Below are 19,313 nucleotides of genomic sequence, written 5' to 3' on the forward strand. Positions count from 1 at the left end.
GTCTGTGTGTATGTAGCAACTTGCTATAGTGCTGACATAGAAACCGTCAAACATAGTAGTACGTTTTCTTTCTTTCCCTACGTTCAGTCTTCAAGCTCCTTATTACATTTGAGAGCTTCTTGAAATATGTACATTATGCTTGTCACATTGTCTGCTCTCCAAATACTTCTACTTGTATTACATTAAAAATGTAAACTCTAAACATACTATTCTATATCCATTACCGTAAGCAATCTTATTTGCGTAAAGAATCCATTACATGATGCTTATTCTGAAATAACCCTCGATATCTATACATGCTTGCTGGTATCTATATTGTTACGGTCTATCTCGTTACCATATGTTGTAATTTCTGTATCTCTTGCTTCTATAAACGCATCTTGTGTGCCAGAACACTCCTTATGCGTTGCATGATGTATTTCTTCTTACTTATTGTGGTCTTTGTAGTATCTGTGTTATTCGTTACTGTAAGTATTATCTAGTAGTATGCAGTGTACATCTAAGATAACTAATACATCAAAGGTAGAAGTGTTTCCTTTTGCTTCTTGTCTTAAATTGCTTTCGTTGTTGCATGCAATAAGTTGTAACTAATTTTTCTATAAAATACATGGGAATACAGGTATTGCGTATACTATCTCGCTACACATGTGCAAGTACTAGTGAGTGCTAGCGATCTTGTGTAGCGCTTACTGTAAGCTACGCTGTCATTATATGCTGCAGAATAAAAAGTGTACAACCTATACTATCAGTAAATATATGCTAGCACGTATCACTCTACACAGTAACAATTGAACAAAAATATTCATTCTAGTATACTGAATAAGAAGGCAGATGGAAAATCCTAAGAAAGCAATCCCTTACTCAAGTGCGTTTATAAAAGAATTACTCAATACATATGGTAGCCCATTGTATATATACGACAAAAAAAACATTACAGAAAATGCCCAGGAATTATACAATGCTTTTTCATGGCATACGAAATTTAAGAACTATTTTGCAGTAAAGGCAACGCCAACAGCAAAACTGCTTTCTCACCTACACAGCATTGGAATGAACATGGATTGCAGCTCCTATGCAGAACTTACCCTCGTCGAGAAATTGGGTTTCAAGGGCGACGCCCTCTTTTTTAGCTCTAATAATACCCCTCGCAAAGACATGAAAAAAGCTCTTGAGTTAGAAGCTATTATTAATTTAGATGACATAAGCCTGCTAGATTTTCTCATTGATACAGCAAAGGATAAAGAATTCCCCAAGACACTCAGCTTTCGTTTTAATCCTGGACCTCTTAAAGAAGGGAATGTATTTATAGGAAAACCCGAAGAAGCAAAATACGGGCTTACTTACGAACAGCTCTTCCCTGCATTTCAAAAAGCACAAACAATAGGCGTGCAGAAGTTTGGACTACACACTATGGTAGCATCCAACGAACTAAACCCTTACTATTTTGTTGAAAATGCGAAACTACTTTTTAGTGTAGCCGTAGAAATACAAAAGAAACTCAATGTAAATATAGACATCATAAACTTGGGGGGCGGCATAGGTATACCTTATATGCCTGGACAAGAAAAAGTAGACTACAACATCATCTCTCAAGGCACACAAAAAGCATACAAAGAACAACTAAGCCCAGCTGGGCTCAACCCAGCAATCTACATGGAAAACGGTAGGGTTATCACCGGCCCTTATGGATACCTGCTAAGTACTGTGCTGCACAAAAAAGCTATATATAAAGACTACGTGGGCTTAGATGCATGCATGTCTCAGCTTATGCGCCCAGGCATGTACGGAGCATATCACGAAATAACTGTGCTAGAAAAAGAAGAGCTTCCTAAAGACAAAACCTATGATGTTGTGGGAGGCTTATGCGAAAACAATGATAAATTTGCCATAGATAGGGCGTTGCCAACTATTGAAGTAGGAGACATAGTAATAATACACGACGTAGGGGCACATGGTCATGCTATGGGGTTTAATTATAACGGAAAGCTTCGTTGCGCAGAGGTGCTTATACACGAAGATATGCAACATGAACTTATACGAAGAGCAGAAACAGTAGAAGACTATTTACGCACAAGTATATTCTAAGCAGGAGAACACATATGAACAATATACTAATTATTCCTGCCATTGACATTAGCAATGGACGCTGCGTTCGTTTAGTAAGAGGGCACTTCTCATCTAAGGTAGAATATGATGAAGACCCTGTGGACATGGCGCAAAAATACTACGACTATGGAGCAAAGATGATACACGTAGTAGACCTAGACGCTAGTATAAACAACGGAAATAACAGAGATGTAATAGAAAGAATATGCAATGCGGTACCTCATTGCATTGTCGAAGTTGGTGGGGGTATTAGACATAACACTGACGTGCAGCAACTAAGTAACATAGGTGTACAGAGAATGGTACTGGGTACAATACTCATAAAAGACTATTTTGAAGCACTGTCTTGGATTCGTCACTTTGGCAACATATTCGTAGCCTCACTTGACCTACGAGATGAAAAACTACAGCTCGCTGGGTGGAAGGAAGAAAAAGACATAAACTACAAAGACTATCTACATATGATAAACAACAGTACATTTAAGACAGTAAATTTTACAGACGTATCTAACGATGGCATGTTAACAGGCATAAACATACCGTTAGCAAACCATATAGCAACACAATCAAAGCACTCGCTGGTTATTGCGGGTGGCCTTGGAGAAGAATCACATATAGAAGAACTTGTGGAGCAAGGACACAGCAACATAGCAGGTATTATTATAGGAAAAGCAATTTACGAGGCAAAAATAGATATACAAGCATTGCTGAAAAAATATTCCCGGGATATATCAACTTCCGTATTGCTATGATAGAAACTACTATGATAGAAAAAAACAGCGACAACTTTCCTCTTATCATCAAACATGAACACACAATACTTATGGTTCTTACTGTAAACAAAAAAGCAGTAGATAAATCTATTGAAACCGGCATATGCTGGATTGTGCACCCAAGCACAAAAAAGGTTATCCCACATCATCCAGAAACACAACTACATACCATATACAAAAAAGACACATGGTACGAAGCTCAAGCAAGGATACACGCAAGCACAGCGCAGACTCCCATAATACCCACAACACACAAAGACCAGCAAGACGTTGCTTCTTGTAGGGCATCCTACGATGTATTGAATACACTACACACCCTTATACAAGAACGGAAAAAAAAACATGCCTGATGGCTCTTATACCACGTATCTTTACTCTAAAGGAATGGGGAAAATAAAGAAAAAATTAGGAGAGGAGCTTATTGAGCTCTTGCTTGCCGAGAACGAAGAAGAAATCTGCAATGAGGCAGCGGATCTCTTCTATCATATGTGGGTCTACTTTGCTGGGAACAATATAGATCCTAAGCAAGTACTTGCTGTGCTATCAGAACGTCTTAACGGAGAGAAAGAACAATGAATTATTTCTTAAAGTACATACTAACCCCTCTTCCATACAAACTCTACAGAAGGAGTGCAGTCATTGTGCTTATTATTATAAACATAGTACTATTTATTCTGTTGCAGCTCTTCCCACATATTATTGGCTTTTTAGCCATAAACCCAAGGTTGTTTATAAGTTATTTCTTTCTCTGGACTCCACTAAGCTATATGTTTACACATACCGGGTTTTCTCATATACTTTTTAATATGTTAGGCCTTTATTTCTTTGGTACAATTATAGAACGACAGTGGGGAAGTGATGAATTTCTTGTGCTTTACCTTGGTTCTGGCATACTCTCAGGGTTACTCTCACTTATTGCTTTTTTTATAACAGGTTCGGTGAACGTTATGCTTATTGGGGCATCGGGGGCTATATATGCTGTACTGCTTGTATTCTCTGTGCTTTACCCCAACGCTCGCATGTACATCTTTGGTATCTTCCCTATTACAGCAAAAGTTCTTATACTTATCTACATTGGAATACAAATTCTTTCCTTGCGTGGTGGTCTTTATTCAAATGTAGCATATCTCACTCATCTTTTTGGGCTCGCTATTGCATGGGTATATATGCTTGTAAGGCATAAAAAAAACCCCTTCAAACGACTCTTTCAATGAAGCAACAGTCGCTAGTAAACACATTATACTATAGTATTAGTATTTGCCTTCTTTTGCTCGGCACTAACTGGTTTGCATCAAAAATACTAGTTGTAGAAAGTTGGGCATATCCTGAATTGAATTTTGACTCTAGCAACACTATAGAAAGCATAGCGAATATAAGAAAGGAAAACATATTTGCTTCACTAGAACCAGAAATACGCAAAACTGCATTGGAAATTATAAATGCATCGATTTATGGATACCGCTTTAGCTATACACCAGAAAAGCAAAGCAGGGGGGTAGAGGAAGAGTGGGGGCTCGAGGCTGTCGCTCGCATAAGCGATAACGATAGTAGCATTATCGAGCTAGAACGTAGTAATTATGCAGGTGCTTTTTACATTTTCTACCGCTACAACCTTCGTCCCGACCAAGTACAAAGACTTCGGGCATGGGAAGAGGACAGTACCATCGTACACAGCATGGGAGATGGATTTTCTCTCAAGAGGGATCAGGAGAATAGCAAAACGCTGGCTTTATACGACGCCATACAAAGCGCGATACGTAATAGGCTAAAAAACAGTATTACAGAAGCAACAGATAAAATTACAGGAAATGTACTGCTTGAAAGTCAACCGTTTTTTGCAGATAATGGAGATCACTTTACTTCAAAGGTAAGTATAATGATACAAGTCGCTTCTATCAGTAATCTCAAAGTATACTGATGCAAGGTTTAGTACTCGGTCGTTTTCTTCCTCCACATAGAGGGCATAGCTATCTTATAGATTTCGCTCGTTCTATGTGCTACGAAATACATATCTGCCTCTGCTCTAAACAAGAGGAGCCCATTAGCGGGATGTTGCGATATCAATGGCTACAAGAACAATACCCTACAGAGCAAATATATCACATTACAAAAGAAATACCCCACGCCCACAAAGACAACCCAAAGGCACCCCAGATATGGGCAAAGGAAATACAAACAATAATACAGAAGGACATAGACTACTTCTTTGCATCAGAGGAGTATGGGTGGCACTTTGCAGAGTGCTTGGGAGCAAAGTTTATTCCTTTGGATTTTGAAAGAAATAATATACGTATTTCAGCGTCAGAAATACGTAAGGCGCCTCTTACGCACTGGCAGTACCTTATCCCCCCAGTGCAAGAATACGCACGTATTCTTATTGGAGTATATGGAAACACAGACTACGCCATAACACTAGCCCGCGAATTGAATACAAAACTAGTGTACCCATACCCTCAGAAAAATCTTAGTATATTAGCAAATACTGTTTCTGACACTGAAATACAGCAAATACTACAAGCAGAGGTCTCTGCCATACACGCGTTTCCCTACCCCATCGTCATTGTGGCGCTGGGACCCACACAAGAGCACGCAAGTAAAGAAGCAGAAGTGTGCAAAACCATCTTTACTATACACAATACAGAAACATATTCACTCGCATTAAAATATTGCAAGACACTTTTTACTCAAACATGGAGCGAATTATATGCAGAAAAATATAGAACATAACACAACAAAGCAAGTACTTAACTGTGGTTTTGTGCGCCTTATTAACTCTATGGGCAACGATACCAGCATTGTAAACGCCGCACGGGTTTCATACGGCGATGGAACAAAGAAAAACAGGAAGGATGAAGCGCTCATTCGCTATCTACTTCAAAACGCACACACCTCGCCCTTCGAGCATGTAGTATTTACCTTTCACCTAAAAATGCCACTGTTTATAGCACGCCAGGTACTAAGACATAGAACAGCACGATTAAATGAAATATCTGCAAGATACAGTATCATGAAAGACGAGTTCTACATCCCCGAACAGAAAGTTATTGCCGGTCAAGGCACAAACACAAAGCAAGGACGCTCTAGCACACCATTAGAAGCTACTCAACAAGAACAAGCGTGTGCAATACTTACACAGCAGTATCAAAACGCCTATGCAAACTACCAAGCCTTATTAGCCATGGGGGTCGCAAGAGAATTGGCACGTATAGTGCTTCCACTCGCTATGTACACAGAGTGCCACTGGCAAATAGACCTACACAATCTCTTTCACTTTCTTCAACTACGCCTTCACCCCCATGCCCAATACGAAATACAAGAATACGCGCGCTGTATGTTTGAAATCGTAGAGAAGATATGCCCTATAGCCTCTCAGGCATTTAAGGATTTTGTACTAAGTACGCTACACCTACATTCTCATGAAACAAAAATTATACAGGAGCTCATCGAAGCTAATGCAGTAAGCCTACCCTCTGCCATACAAAACATACAAGAAAACAAGACATTGCGCAAAAGTGAAAAAAAAATACTTATTGAAAAACTAGAAAAAATACTTGATACAAGTGATACAGAAAAATGAATAAAAATCTACAAAAACTATGGAAGCTTCTCTCCTTTATCCCCACGCCAAAGACAGTGTTACGTTATTCCAAGATGTTAGATTATGTAGCATGTGCTGTGTACGTCATTATTATAGTAATCGCACTTATCCTTGTCTTACACAGAGGGTCGGGTGCTGCATATGTAGAAATAACTACATCGCAAGATGTATATATCTACCAACTGGAAGCTGTACACGAGCTACACTTAGACGGCCCCATAGGCACAACCCATGTAAGCATTAAAGATGCAATGGTAGCGGTAAAAGATTCGCCAGGACCATTAAAAATATGCGTGCATTCTAGCCCCATATCACAGGCGGGGCAGTGGTTAGCCTGTCTTCCAAATAAAATATTTATTCGCATAGCCCAAGATAGCAATGAAGTCTCTGTGGACGCTATAGTATACTAGTAAAATACTCATAGAAACTACTCTATGCAGATATCATACATATATACTATAATAAAAATACGTAGATAGAACTTAGTATGAGTACTGTTTTTCTTTTTCCAGGACAAGGTGCACAGAAACAGGGTATAGGATTATCGTTATATGAGCATTCCACCACAGTGCAACATTTCTTCTCTCGTTGCTCTGACATCATACAGCAAGACATTACAAAGCTCCTGTTTGAATCCTCTGAAGAAGAGCTACAAAAAACAGAAAACACACAGATAGCCATTACCGCTGTAAACATAGCCACAGCATTAGTTATAAAAGACATGGGCATTGAGGCAACCTCACTCGCTGGTTTTAGCTTAGGAGAATACTCGGCCTTAGCTCTTGCAGGTGTAACAGGAGAAGAAGAGTTGTTTTCTATGGTGCTGCAGAGAAGTAAGATTATGGAAAGTTGTAGCAGGGAAGCAGAGAGAAAATTAGCAAAAGAAGAAGGTGGAGAACCACGCTTAGGCATGACTGCTATTGTGGGCATGCATCCGCACACAATAGAAACACTACTACATGAATGGGGTGACACTCATGTATATCTTTCCATGTATAATAGTCCCACGCAGGGTGTGTTAAGTGGTACACAAAAAGCACGAGAGGATGCTTCACAATTTCTACTACAGAAGGGGGCAAGAAAAGCCATTCCTCTTAAAGTAGGTGGTGCGTTCCACAGCTCCTTCATGCAAGAAGCACGCACTATCTTTGAAGCAAGCATAAAAAACATTGAGTTTAGAGACCCAAGCATCCCCATATATTCAAATGTAACAGCCGATAAGGTAGTGTCTGGGAGGACATTAAAATCTCTCTTCCTCGATCAAATAGTACAACCAGTACAATGGATACAAGAAGAAAATGCAGTGTGGGAACAAGAACATCCAACGCAGGTATTCGAAGTAGGTCCTGGCGGGGTACTAAGTGGTTTATGGAAGCAGTGGAAGCGTGATAAAACAGACCTACATATCCCAGACAGCATCTCGCTAGATTCATACGAAAAAATTCATGAGTGGATACAAAACAATAACAGTAATTGATTATTTTTTGATATAATTATATATAGCTGTATAAAAGGAAGAACAATGTTGCTAAAAGACAAACATGCATTTATTACTGGAGGTTCGAAGGGCATAGGTTTAGGAATATGCAAACGCTTTCTCGAACATGGACTGCGTTCTCTTGCTTATTTTTCAAGGACAGAAAGCCCAGAACACGCTGTGCTTTTAGAAACAGCAGAGCAATATCAATCCTCTGTCTACCACTATCAAGGAAGCGTCGATGATGAGAAGGCCTTACAAAATTCCATTGCAGACTTTAGTACTAAATCAGGATCGTTAGACATACTTGTAAACAACGCAGGAATAACAAAAGATAAGCTTATTATTGGTCTTAGCCTCGAAGACTGGGACTCAGTAATAAATACAAACCTAAAAAGTGTTTTTATCGCAAGTAAGTCTGCAACACAGATTATGCTAAAGCAACGGAGGGGAGTAATAGTAAATATAAGCTCAGTAGTAGCAATACACGGCAATGCGGGGCAATCAAACTACTGTGCCTCTAAGGCTGGTGTTATTGGTTTTACAAAGAGTCTAGCCCGCGAAACAGCTAAGCGCGGAGTACGCGTAAATGCAATAGCACCTGGATATATTAAAACTGAAATGACAGATAAAATACATGACACATATAAGGAAAAACTACAGGAGCTCATCCCTCTTGTAAGAATTGGGGAAGCAGAAGATATTGCAGATCCTTGCGTGTTTCTTTGCTCGGATATGTCGCGTTATATTACAGGTGAAGTACTTGTAGTGTCGGGTGGTATGTAGGGGGAATTAACCATGAAAAGAAAACGGCTTGTAATCACGGGGCTTGGTGCAGTGTGTCCCTCTGGAAACTCTGTGCCAGAACTATGGAACTCTCTTAGCAATGGAAGAAGTGGTATAGATACATTACCTGAACCCCTGCTTTCAGAACTAAGCGACAACCCTACCAAATATGGGGGGGTAGTGAAAAACCTTCAACCTGAAACATTCCTAGAAAAAAAACTCTTGCGAAAAATGGACAAGCTATCTATCTATACCACAAAGGCAGCTATTGAATGCGTGGAATCCAGCTGTATGAAACTCAATCAATCTAAAAGATACAGATGCGGTTGCGTTATGGGTGTTGGTATTGGTGGGATGGAAAGCTACAACAACGGAGTAATTGCGTACAAAGACAGGGGGTGGAAAAGCATCCCTGTTATGACCATATCGAAAATTATACCAAATTCCACGAATTCTAATATCGCATTACATTTTCCTTACTTAAATGGCATTAACTACTCTGTAAACACAGCTTGTTCCTCTAGCTCAGATGCAATAGCAGCAGCTGCACGGCATATATTACTAGATGAGGCAGATTTTATGTTAGCAGGAGGTGCAGAAACATCGCTTACTGGCTTTGGTGTCTCTAGTTTTAATGTACTCCATGCCTTAAGCACAAAATGGAGCCACGATCCCACGAAGGCTTCACGTCCCTTTGACAAAGATAGAGACGGCTTTGTCATGTCGGAAGGAGCTGCGGTTATAGCATTGGAATCACTAGAACATGCAGAACAAAGAAACGCCCCCATACTTGCTGAGCTCGTTGGTTTTGCAAACACAAACGACGGATACCACTACACAGCCCCCGATCCTGATGCACATGGAATAGTACGTGCTATGCATTGCGCGCTCGAGCAAGCTGCAATAGACCCGTCTGCCATCGATTACATAAACGCACACGGCACTTCAACACCCACAAACGACCCCCTTGAAACACAGGCAATCAAAAAAGTATTTAAGGAATATGCTTATACAGTAAAGATAAGCTCTACTAAATCTATGACAGGGCACTGTGTAGGTGCAACAGGGGCTATTGAAGCAATAGCGTGCATTAAAGCAATAGAAAAGCAATTCCTCCCCCCTACTATCAATTTAGATACTCCAGATACAGACTGCGACTTGGACTACATTCCACATAAAGGTATAGCACACAAGGTGGAATACGCCATGTCTAATACTTTAGGGTTTGGAGGACATAATAGTGTGCTTATCTTTAAGAGCTACCAGCAGTAGCCTTGTTTATAGAAAGAACATTGCATAGTAGCTGGAGCTGGCCATAGCTACTCACTGACCAACAACTATACTCTTTTATTTACTTTTATTTTATACTCTTTGGTGTTTGTAGCTTTTATTTTCTTTGTCTTTGTGTTTTCTTTACCGTTGTGTTTTTTGTTTTACTGCTTGTTTTGCTATTTGAAGTACTTGCTGGTCTTATTGGCTTTACTTCGTGGGTAAAGAATATATTATTCCGAACAGCAAAAATATTGCTTGGATCTAGTTTAGTTTTTACCGCTATAAGTGCTTCTTTTGTAACTGAATCGTATACAGAATCAACGAAGTCTGCCCTTAACTTTCCGATGCCGTGATGGTGGCTAATGGATCCACCAGCATTCAATATCTCCTGGCGGATAGTTTTTTCTAATAGAGAAAATTTATTCTCTGGATTTTTTACATGAGAAAAATTAAGTCCATGCGTAAAGTAAATGCACACACCTGTAGGATAAATCTGCGTAATTCTTGTAGCAACAAAAGAAATGCCGGGGAACCTATTTCTTGTATGCAAATCTTGTGCTTTTCGCTTTACTGCATCACAGACTTTCTCTATATCATTCCACAGCACTGTGGTTTCATATGTTTCCCCAAGAATATAATAATCTAGAAAGAAATCACGTATATATGCAATAGCGTATGTAAGTGCGTAGCCGAGTTTACCGTTTGAACCCCCACCAAACACACCATTGTACTTCTTCGCTAACTTCTTCATCATCGTTTTCTGGTGTACTACCTCTTCTTTTGTTCCTTCAAACACAATAGTTGCTGCAGACATTTTCTTGAGATTAAATCGCTTAAGTACCTTAAGTATAAAAATCTGCAACGCACGAACTATCTTTTTCAAAAAACCTGCTTCTGCCTTAAGTGCCTGCCCAAAGCGAAACTGTATATTGTCCATCAATCGTATGCTTGCGGGGTACGTCTGAAGATCTTTCATGTCTTTTAGAAATTGTATGCCAGTGGAAAAGTCCTTAAAAATAATAGACTCGTATCCTTGTTGTTTTGGGACTTTGCGAATTTTTAACGTTGCTCTTGTTATTATCCCTACATTTCCTTCGCTACCAAACAGTAAACGGGATATTTGCATGCCTGATGAGGTTCTTGGAAACATATGCTGAGATTCAATAATTCCTTTTGGGGTAACCATAGTAAATCTATCTACTATATCTTCTATATTTCCATATCTATTTTTTTTCATACCGCTTGCATTAGTAGCAATCCACCCTCCTACAGTGGAAAATTCTATACTATCAGGTTCATGACCGGTTGTGTATCCGCTTTTCTTAAGAAATTGCTCTAGTGTTTCTCCCGTAATACCTGACTGGACTGTTACATAATGGTTATTGGTATCTAGCGAGAGTATTTTTGTAAGCCTAGAAGTGTCTACAACGACTATCATACGTTTTTCATTTGTTGGAAGAGTAAGAGAAGAAGACACGCTCGTACCTCCTCCGTAGGGAACAAGGCATACATTGTACTTCTGTGCTAGTGTTACAATAGAAAATACCTCTTCCTCCTCAATGCAATAAAACACCGCATCAGCATACCTTTCCATACCACCGCAGTACAGCACCTTCATTACTTCATCGGCAGTAGTTTGCCCATGACTATGAATAAGCCTTTCCTTATCTTCAAAGCTTAGGCGATTCTTATGCTCTTTCTGCAGCTCAGATACAAAAAGCTTGTTTCTTTTTGGTGGGGGGAGCTGCACCTCCATTTCTGGTCTTTTTATATCAGAAAATGGATGTTGCAATACTTCATTCGCAAAGGGTATAAGCCGTGCCATCTCATAGCCTGACACAGGATAGCGCGAACCACTTACGGTTACCTTGCCGTTATCCTTAAGAATAAACTTAGTATCTTTGTAACCCCATCTATGTTCTGCTTTTACATGAGGAAAGATTACATCTTCTCTTTGTAGTGATTTTTCTTTGAATGCTTTATCTTTCATTGTTTTCTCCCGTATCGCTTATGCGCATCTGAAAATGTATCGTCTATCACTGCGCAAAACAAGGAAAGTTCTAAGCACAGTGTTGTTGCGGCTATAATCTCTGCTAGTTTCTTACTTGAATTCTCCCCACTGTCACATCCTATGACCCGTAGATTTCGTTTCTGAGACAGCAGCCGGGTACCTCCCCCTACCGTACCTACCGTAAGAGATGGTAGGCGTACAATAATTTCTGCCCCCTCGCAGTCCTGTGCTTCTCCTATAAAGAGTGTGCCAAGTGCATTCTCTGCTGTGCATGCTACATCCTGACCCATAGCTAAATATATTGCAGCTAAAGTGTTTGAAAAATGCAACTGCACCCCAAAAAGACCCGTAAGAGCATTAAAAGATGCCATACGTTGAAAGGATTGTACAAGTTTTTTGCTTGTGGCGTTAAGTAGTCGTACTATTGTTTCTTCTTTTATTACAGAACGTGCAATAACAAAATGTCCCCTTCCATGTAGTAGCGAGCGATAACTTGCTTTTTTGTCGCTGTTTAACCCAGACTCTACAAAGCATTCCCTTACATCAAAGTGCTTGGTCACGTAGTCCATTACACCTTTTGCAGCAATGGTTACCATATTCTGACCTGCTGCATCCCCTGTTGTAAAAAACAATTCGAGAACTACACTGCGGTAGAATATTATTTTTTTTATCTCAATAAGCTTAGCATATGAAGAGGTAGCTTCTGCGCTTTTTTTTATTTCTTCATAATGTGCATCTACAAAGTCACAGAACTTCCTTGTGACCTCCATGTCCTCGAAGAAGAATGCCGGTGCTCTGCTAAGATGCTGGGAAATATAGTATGTATTAATACCCATTACAGAGGTTGCAAGCATACCTCGCGTAAGAGAGTACACAAGCGCGCCTTCAACTGTGCATACTGGTAGTTTGAACTCCCCATTCGCATAATCGCCATGTACCACCAGTGGTGATGCTACAGCTGTTGGTATAGAGGTATACCCAATATGCTGTTCTATAATCCCCTCTAGCTCTTCTTCTGGATCAAAGAGATTTTTAGAGTAATCTACTCCAGTGCTTTCCTTTAACCACTGTACTCTTCTTTCTCTATCCTCTGCTTTCCACCCCCGCGGGGGTTTTCGCCTATTCATACATCATACTCCATTTTGCTTATATCGTTACGCTGTGTATTACTTCTCATATTACTTCTATATATGTATTATAGTATATTTTCGTTTACTGATTAATGCGCGTATCTATTACAATATACGTATGGTAATATCACAGGAATATGCACGCGATTTTTATGCAAAATTGCAAATGAAATACAAAAAACTGAGGGCAGAGTTCAAAAAACCTCTTACTCTTTCTGAAAAAATACTCTTTACACACCCCTTTTCTGAAATAAACTACAATGCTGTAGTTCGGGGTAAGGACCACATGTATTTTCGTCCAGACAGAGTAATAATGCAAGACGCTACAGCTCAGATGGCATTACTGCAGTTTATGCAATCAAAACTCTCTACCATCACCCTTCCTGCTAGCGTGCACTGCGACCATCTTATTCTTGCGAAAAGAAATGCGTTGCTAGACCTTAGCAATGCAAAAACACAGAACAAGGAGATATACGATTTTCTTCTCAGTGCGTGTAGAAAATACGGCTTAGACTTTTGGGAACCGGGCGCTGGTATTATTCATCAGGTAACCTTAGAAAACTATGCCATTCCTGGTATGATGATTATTGGTACCGACTCGCACACTCCCAATGCTGGTGGTATCTGTTCCATAGCTGTGGGGGTGGGTGGTGCAGATGCAGTCGATGCACTTGTGGGTATGCCCTGGGAACTACTTATGCCAAAAATAATAGGGGTACACTTAAAGGGCACTGTCTCTCCATGGTGCTCGCCGAAAGACATCATATTAAAATTAGCTGGAGAGCTTACTGTAAAGGGGGGCACGGGGTATATCATAGAGTATTTTGGAGAGGGTGTCCATTCACTGTCCTGTACAGGAAGAGCAACGATAGGCAATATGGGGGCGGAAGTAGGAGCTACTACATCTATATTCCCTATGGATGACAATATCCTAGAATACATTACACTTACCGAAAGAAAACATGTTGCTGACATAGCGGTTAAGCATGCTGAGATATGTAAAGCAGACGACGAAGTGCTACAGAACCCTCATTACTACTACGATAAAGTAATTAACATAGACCTTAGCACGCTAGAACCCTATATCAATGGGCCATATTCGCCAGATAGAGCCACCCCTCTTTCTGATTTTGCACGATTTATTCAAGCAGAGAAGTATCCAGAACACATAAGTGCTGCACTCATTGGGTCCTGCACCAACTCTTCCTATGAGGATTTAAGCAGAGTGTACTCTCTCCTTACCCAAGCAAAGAAGAAAAAATTAGCTCTTCGGACACCACTATGGCTCTCTCCCGGCTCTGAAAACATCTATCAGATCATAAAGCACAATGGCTATCTTACGCTGTTTGAGCAGTTTGGCACCCATGTACTAGCAAACGCCTGTGGTCCCTGCATTGGGCAATGGAAGCGCAGTGACATTAATGAAAATGATACAAATTCCATTATCAATTCATTTAATAGAAACTTTGCGAAGCGGGCTGATGGTAACCCCAATACACATTCCTTTGTAAGTTCACCAGAAATTGTAACTGCTATGGCATTGTCTGGTTCTCTACTCTTTAATCCCATGAAAGACAGTCTTATAAACAGCGACAAGGAACCTGTACAATTAAGCCCGCCTGATGCAGCGCCCCCTGCGCCTAGAGAACTCCTACATACCATCTTTGGCAGTAAACCTAAGGGGCTTATTACAGCAAACGAAGATGAGATAGCACGGAAAAAACATATTGTATCCATTTCTCCCGACTCTGAAAGACTACAAGAATTACAACCCTTCGAAGCATGGACACAAAAAAATTTCACACAGCTCTATCTACTTATAAAAGCAAAAGGAAAATGTACCACTGATCATATTTCTATGGCTGGCCCATGGCTACGCTATCGTGGTCATCTTGAAAATATATCTAAAAACCTGCTTATAGGAGCGGTAAACGCTTTTAACGATAAAACAAACCACATATACAACCCCTTTACACACACATACCAGGAAATAGAACTCGTTGCACAGCACTACAAGATACAGAAGAGCAACCTTATTATTGTGGGAGACGAAAACTATGGAGAGGGCTCATCTCGAGAACATGCAGCATTGGAGCCGCGTTTTATGGGAGTAAAAGTTGTACTAGCAAAATCCTTTGCCCGCATCCATGAAACAAACCTCAAAAAGCAGGGTATACTCCCCTTGTTGTTTATTGACCCAACAGACTACGATCGTATTCAAGAAAGAGATAGTATTGACGTACTTCGTGTAACAGAACTGCTTCCTCAATCTCGACTAGAACTTGTATTGCACCATGACAATGGAAGTACACACTCTTTTGAAGTAACACACACATTAAACGCAACTCAAACAGAATGGTTTAAGCAGGGTTCGGCTCTTAATATGATAAAAAATACACTGAGTTCTGCATAGCAGGGGCTAGGATAATAAAAATCTTTACTGATTTGAAGAAATTATGTATACTTATAGTAGAGTGGAGAGGTGACCGAGTGGTTTAAGGGGCACGCTTGGAGAGCGTGTGTACTTGAGAAAGTACCGAGGGTTCGAATCCCTCTCTCTCCGTGGACCCTTCAACAGTGATGTTCGGTGTGCTATTCATAGCATATATCTAACCCCGTCAGATCTGAGAGGAAGCAGCGGTACATATATTTCATATGGTATAGTTCTTTCGTACTGAGTTGAAGGGTTCTTTGAAAACATGGATATACAATACGAAAACACAGCAAACAAACTAAGACCTCAGAATTTTGATGCATTGGTTGGACAAGACTTTGTTATTACCTCTTTGCAAGGTGAGATAGAATCCAAGACCATCGCGCATGCGTATTTGCTCAGTGGTCCACGTGGTGTAGGAAAAACCTCACTTGCTCGACTTATTGCATTAGCGGTAAACAGGCCAGATGGGCAAGATTTTACCACATTGGAGTACGAAGGAAGTATGGAAATACGAGGGGGTTCTAGCTTAGATGTTATCGAAATAGATGGTGCATCATACACAAGCGTAGAAAATGTTCGTAAAATACGCGAAGAGGTGCTCTACGCTCCGGTAAAATGTAAGTACAAAATATATATTATAGACGAAGTGCACATGCTCTCTCATAGTGCCTTTAATGCATTACTTAAAACCATCGAGGAACCCCCACCGTATATCATCTTTATCTTTGCTACCACAGAGCTCGACAAAGTTCCGCTTACAATACGATCGCGTTGTCAGCAGTTTACATTACATCTTATTCCTATAAATATTATAGTAAGCAAATTACATATGATATGCAAAGAACGCAATATAACAGCAGACGATGAAGCTCTGCACTGGGTTGCAAAAGAGGCTCGGGGCTCACTAAGAGATGCGTATGTTCTCTTTGACCAGATAATAGCCTTCTCTGGAAGCAATATAACACTGCAGGCAATTGAAAAGAACTTAGGCCTTGCTGGTATTGATACACTGAGTTCACTCTTCTTGCTCTGTATCGAAAAAAAACGCAGAGAAGTGCAGGAGCTACTAGCATCTATTTTTGAAAAAGGAACTCATTTTGAAAAACTGCTCTCTGAAGCGTGTGAGTACCTAAGAAATATCCTTCTTATAAAGAACGGCCTCTTCTCTAAGCAACTACTTGGGTACAGCATCGATCAATTTGATAAGATGGTATATACTCAACTAAGTGTAGAGCAAATAGAATACGCTCTACGACTACTGCTCGAATGCTACCGCAATTCCCGATACTCCATAGAGCCACGCTTTGAAATTGAACTCGTTTTCAGTGTGCTCTGTACCATCACAGAGCACAAAAGCATCAATATGGTAATACAAGACCTACAAACAATACAATCAGATATTGCAAACACCTTATCCGAAACAAAAACAGCTGGGTCTATCACGCAGGCACAGCAAGACACTCACACTACAGCAAACTCCCCAGCAACAGAGACTGCGCATACCACTCACACTACAGCACGTGCCCCAACTACAGAGACTACGCATGCTATACGTAGTAGCAACCACAGTGCAGTAGATGCTATGCATACTTCTCCCACACACAGCCACAATCCCTCAGAACACGAAAACACTCAAAGCAACAGCACACCTCCAGATACCTCACAAGATGCCGTGCAAGCAAGAAAAAAAGAGAAGATTGCAAAAGCGTTACATATATTTGGTGGACAGATAATCGAGGAAGAAAGCGATGAACATACTCAATGAACTGGTAGCGCTGTTTGCTAAATTTCCTGGAATAGGAAGAAAAACAGCTCAGCGTTTTGTGTTCTTTCTTCTTAAGAAAGAAAGAGGTTTCTCACAGCAACTTGCACAACGCCTAAGCGTAGTGCACGACAGCATTCGTTCTTGTTCTGAATGTGGGAATATAAGCGAAAACGACATTTGCGCAGTCTGTAGTGATGTACAGAGAAACCGTCAACTACTCTGCGTGGTAGCAAGTATACAAGATGTACTAGCCGTAGAGAGTTGTCAGAACTATCTTGGGCTATACCATGTGCTTGGGGGTCTCATCGATCCACTGGAGGGTGTAGGGCCAGAAGATCTGGCTATTACCGCACTACAAAAACGTATAGAGGGGGGGATGTTTAAGGAAATTATACTCGCCACACCTCCTTCTATCAATGGGGAGGTAACTGCACGCTATATTATCAACATGAACGAAGATAAAAACTATGCATTTACACGCATAGCACAGGGCATTCCTCGCGGTGGAAACTTTGAATTTACAGATAAAACAACCCTTGCATACGCACTGGAAGCACGACGGCAATTCAAATAATGTATTCAGATAATTCTGGTGCTACAATCTATATAATCTATATGTCACATACTATATAGCTCATAACTATGTAGTATCGCTGCTTTTCGTATTCTTCTTTGTGTGTTTTTCTAAATCAAAAGCTTTAGGGCGTTCAATGGGAATCTGCAGTATTCTATCAATAATATGCTGTGCCATAAGACCTATAATTCTCCCTGTTCCAAACAATACCGTATAGAAATCAAATTCAGTAATGCCTAAAGAGTAGAGAGCTGCTCCAGTTATTGCATCAATATTTGGATTTGGGTTAGAAATTTTTCTTACATTGGAAAGTATACCAGGAGCAACATCATATACCATGTCTGCTACATGGACGTACTCCGATACTATGTTGTTGTCGTGTATAAAGTTCTTTACTAAAGTATAGCGTGGGTCTTCTACACGAAGCGCGGCATGTCCATAGCCTGGAATTTTCCTTCCTTGCTGCAACTCGTTTTCTATATAGTCACTTATAAAATCGTGGTTAAGTTCTTTCTTCTCCTCCCTCGCCTTTGCTTGTAGACGCAACAACCATTTGAATGTCTCTTCATTCGCATGTCCATGCAGTGGACCAGCAAGGGCTACCATACTTGCTACACACGTGTAGAAGGCGTTTACCAACGTCGATCCTACAAGGTGGCAGGTATGAGCCGAAGCATTGGCTGGTCCATGGTCGGCATGGGTAAAAATAAAAAGACGTATAAAATCCATAGCCTTTGCATCCTTAAACCCCATCATCCTGCTAAGATTACCTGCCCAATCTAATGTGTAATCGGGGGCTATGGTGTCGCTGTGCTTGCAGTATCGTGTATAAATATACGAAGTAATCTGATTAAGCCCAGCAATAAGTGTAAGCGCATCAGCATAGGAATACTCCCAATACTGTTCCTTAGGAATGCCGGCATCGTACTTTTCCATAAATGTTGATGTGGTGGTCCAGCAAAGCAAGGCAACACAAAATCGAGATACTGGATCGCTCTTCTTGGGAAGATTATCAATAGCTGTAAAAATATGGTGGGGTATATACGTTCGGGTAAGCAGGTGTGCACGAAAATCTTCCATTTGTGATTGGCTGGGTATTTCCCCACAAAGCAAAAACCAGAATAATGCTTCTGTAGAAGGCATGGTGGTGTTCTGAAACTTTGGTAAGCTCGTTAGTAGACTTGCAAGAGAATGCTGCCTATAGTACACCCCCTTATCAGCATGCACAATGGAAGTGGGAGAGTAGAGTAGGGGCAGATTTCTCATTCCATAGAATATACTCCTTGGTGATATGTACTCTAACTGCTCCTCTCCCCGCTCTTGCACTAAGTAGACAATCTTGTCTCTAATCTCAATATTATTCTTATATGTAAGTGTTTTTAGT

General features: G+C 40.4%; 8 protein-coding genes across 8 annotated transcripts; 5 read left to right on the forward strand and 3 right to left on the reverse strand.

Annotated features, from left to right (window-relative positions):
* Positions 1-831: 831 nt before the first annotated feature.
* On the forward strand, positions 832-2,085 carry LOC132563215 (protein TabA-like). The gene has a single exon (XM_060227969.1). The coding sequence runs from the start codon at positions 832-834 to the stop codon at positions 2,083-2,085; it is 1,254 nt and encodes a 417-aa protein (XP_060083952.1).
* A 5,914-nt stretch (positions 2,086-7,999) lies between these two features.
* Positions 8,000-8,740, forward strand: LOC132563216 (estradiol 17-beta-dehydrogenase 8-like). The gene has a single exon (XM_060227970.1). It carries the CDS (start codon positions 8,000-8,002, stop codon positions 8,738-8,740), a length of 741 nt encoding a protein of 246 aa, XP_060083953.1.
* Positions 8,741-8,752: 12 nt separating this feature from the next.
* On the forward strand, positions 8,753-10,012 carry LOC132563217 (3-oxoacyl-[acyl-carrier-protein] synthase 2-like). Its single transcript, XM_060227971.1, has one exon. It carries the CDS (start codon positions 8,753-8,755, stop codon positions 10,010-10,012), a length of 1,260 nt encoding a protein of 419 aa, XP_060083954.1.
* A 279-nt stretch (positions 10,013-10,291) lies between these two features.
* LOC132563218 (alkyldihydroxyacetonephosphate synthase, peroxisomal-like) lies at positions 10,292-12,002 on the reverse strand. The gene is made up of 2 exons (XM_060227972.1): positions 10,584-12,002; positions 10,292-10,312 (listed from the first exon to the last, which is right to left on the reverse strand). The coding sequence occupies exons 1-2, from the start codon at positions 12,000-12,002 to the stop codon at positions 10,292-10,294; spliced, it is 1,440 nt and encodes a 479-aa protein (XP_060083955.1).
* LOC132563219 (uncharacterized) lies at positions 11,999-13,150 on the reverse strand. Its single transcript, XM_060227973.1, has one exon. The coding sequence runs from the start codon at positions 13,148-13,150 to the stop codon at positions 11,999-12,001; it is 1,152 nt and encodes a 383-aa protein (XP_060083956.1).
* A 316-nt stretch (positions 13,151-13,466) lies between these two features.
* Positions 13,467-15,566, forward strand: LOC132563221 (uncharacterized). Its single transcript, XM_060227974.1, has one exon. The coding sequence runs from the start codon at positions 13,467-13,469 to the stop codon at positions 15,564-15,566; it is 2,100 nt and encodes a 699-aa protein (XP_060083957.1).
* Positions 15,567-15,852: 286 nt separating this feature from the next.
* Positions 15,853-17,929, forward strand: LOC132563222 (DNA polymerase III subunit gamma-like). Its single transcript, XM_060227975.1, has 2 exons — positions 15,853-17,268; positions 17,432-17,929. Exons 1-2 carry the CDS (start codon positions 15,853-15,855, stop codon positions 17,927-17,929), a joined length of 1,914 nt encoding a protein of 637 aa, XP_060083958.1.
* A 66-nt stretch (positions 17,930-17,995) lies between these two features.
* On the reverse strand, positions 17,996-19,072 carry LOC132563223 (citrate synthase, mitochondrial-like). The gene has a single exon (XM_060227976.1). The coding sequence runs from the start codon at positions 19,070-19,072 to the stop codon at positions 17,996-17,998; it is 1,077 nt and encodes a 358-aa protein (XP_060083959.1).
* Between the last annotated feature and the right edge of the window lie 241 nt (positions 19,073-19,313).

The sequence above is a fragment of the Ylistrum balloti genome, unplaced genomic scaffold, assembly GCF_031769215.1.
Source record: "Ylistrum balloti isolate Yb309-2 unplaced genomic scaffold, AGI_CSIRO_Ybal_v1 Utg371642, whole genome shotgun sequence".
NCBI classification, from domain to species: domain Eukaryota; kingdom Metazoa; phylum Mollusca; class Bivalvia; order Pectinida; family Pectinidae; genus Ylistrum; species Ylistrum balloti.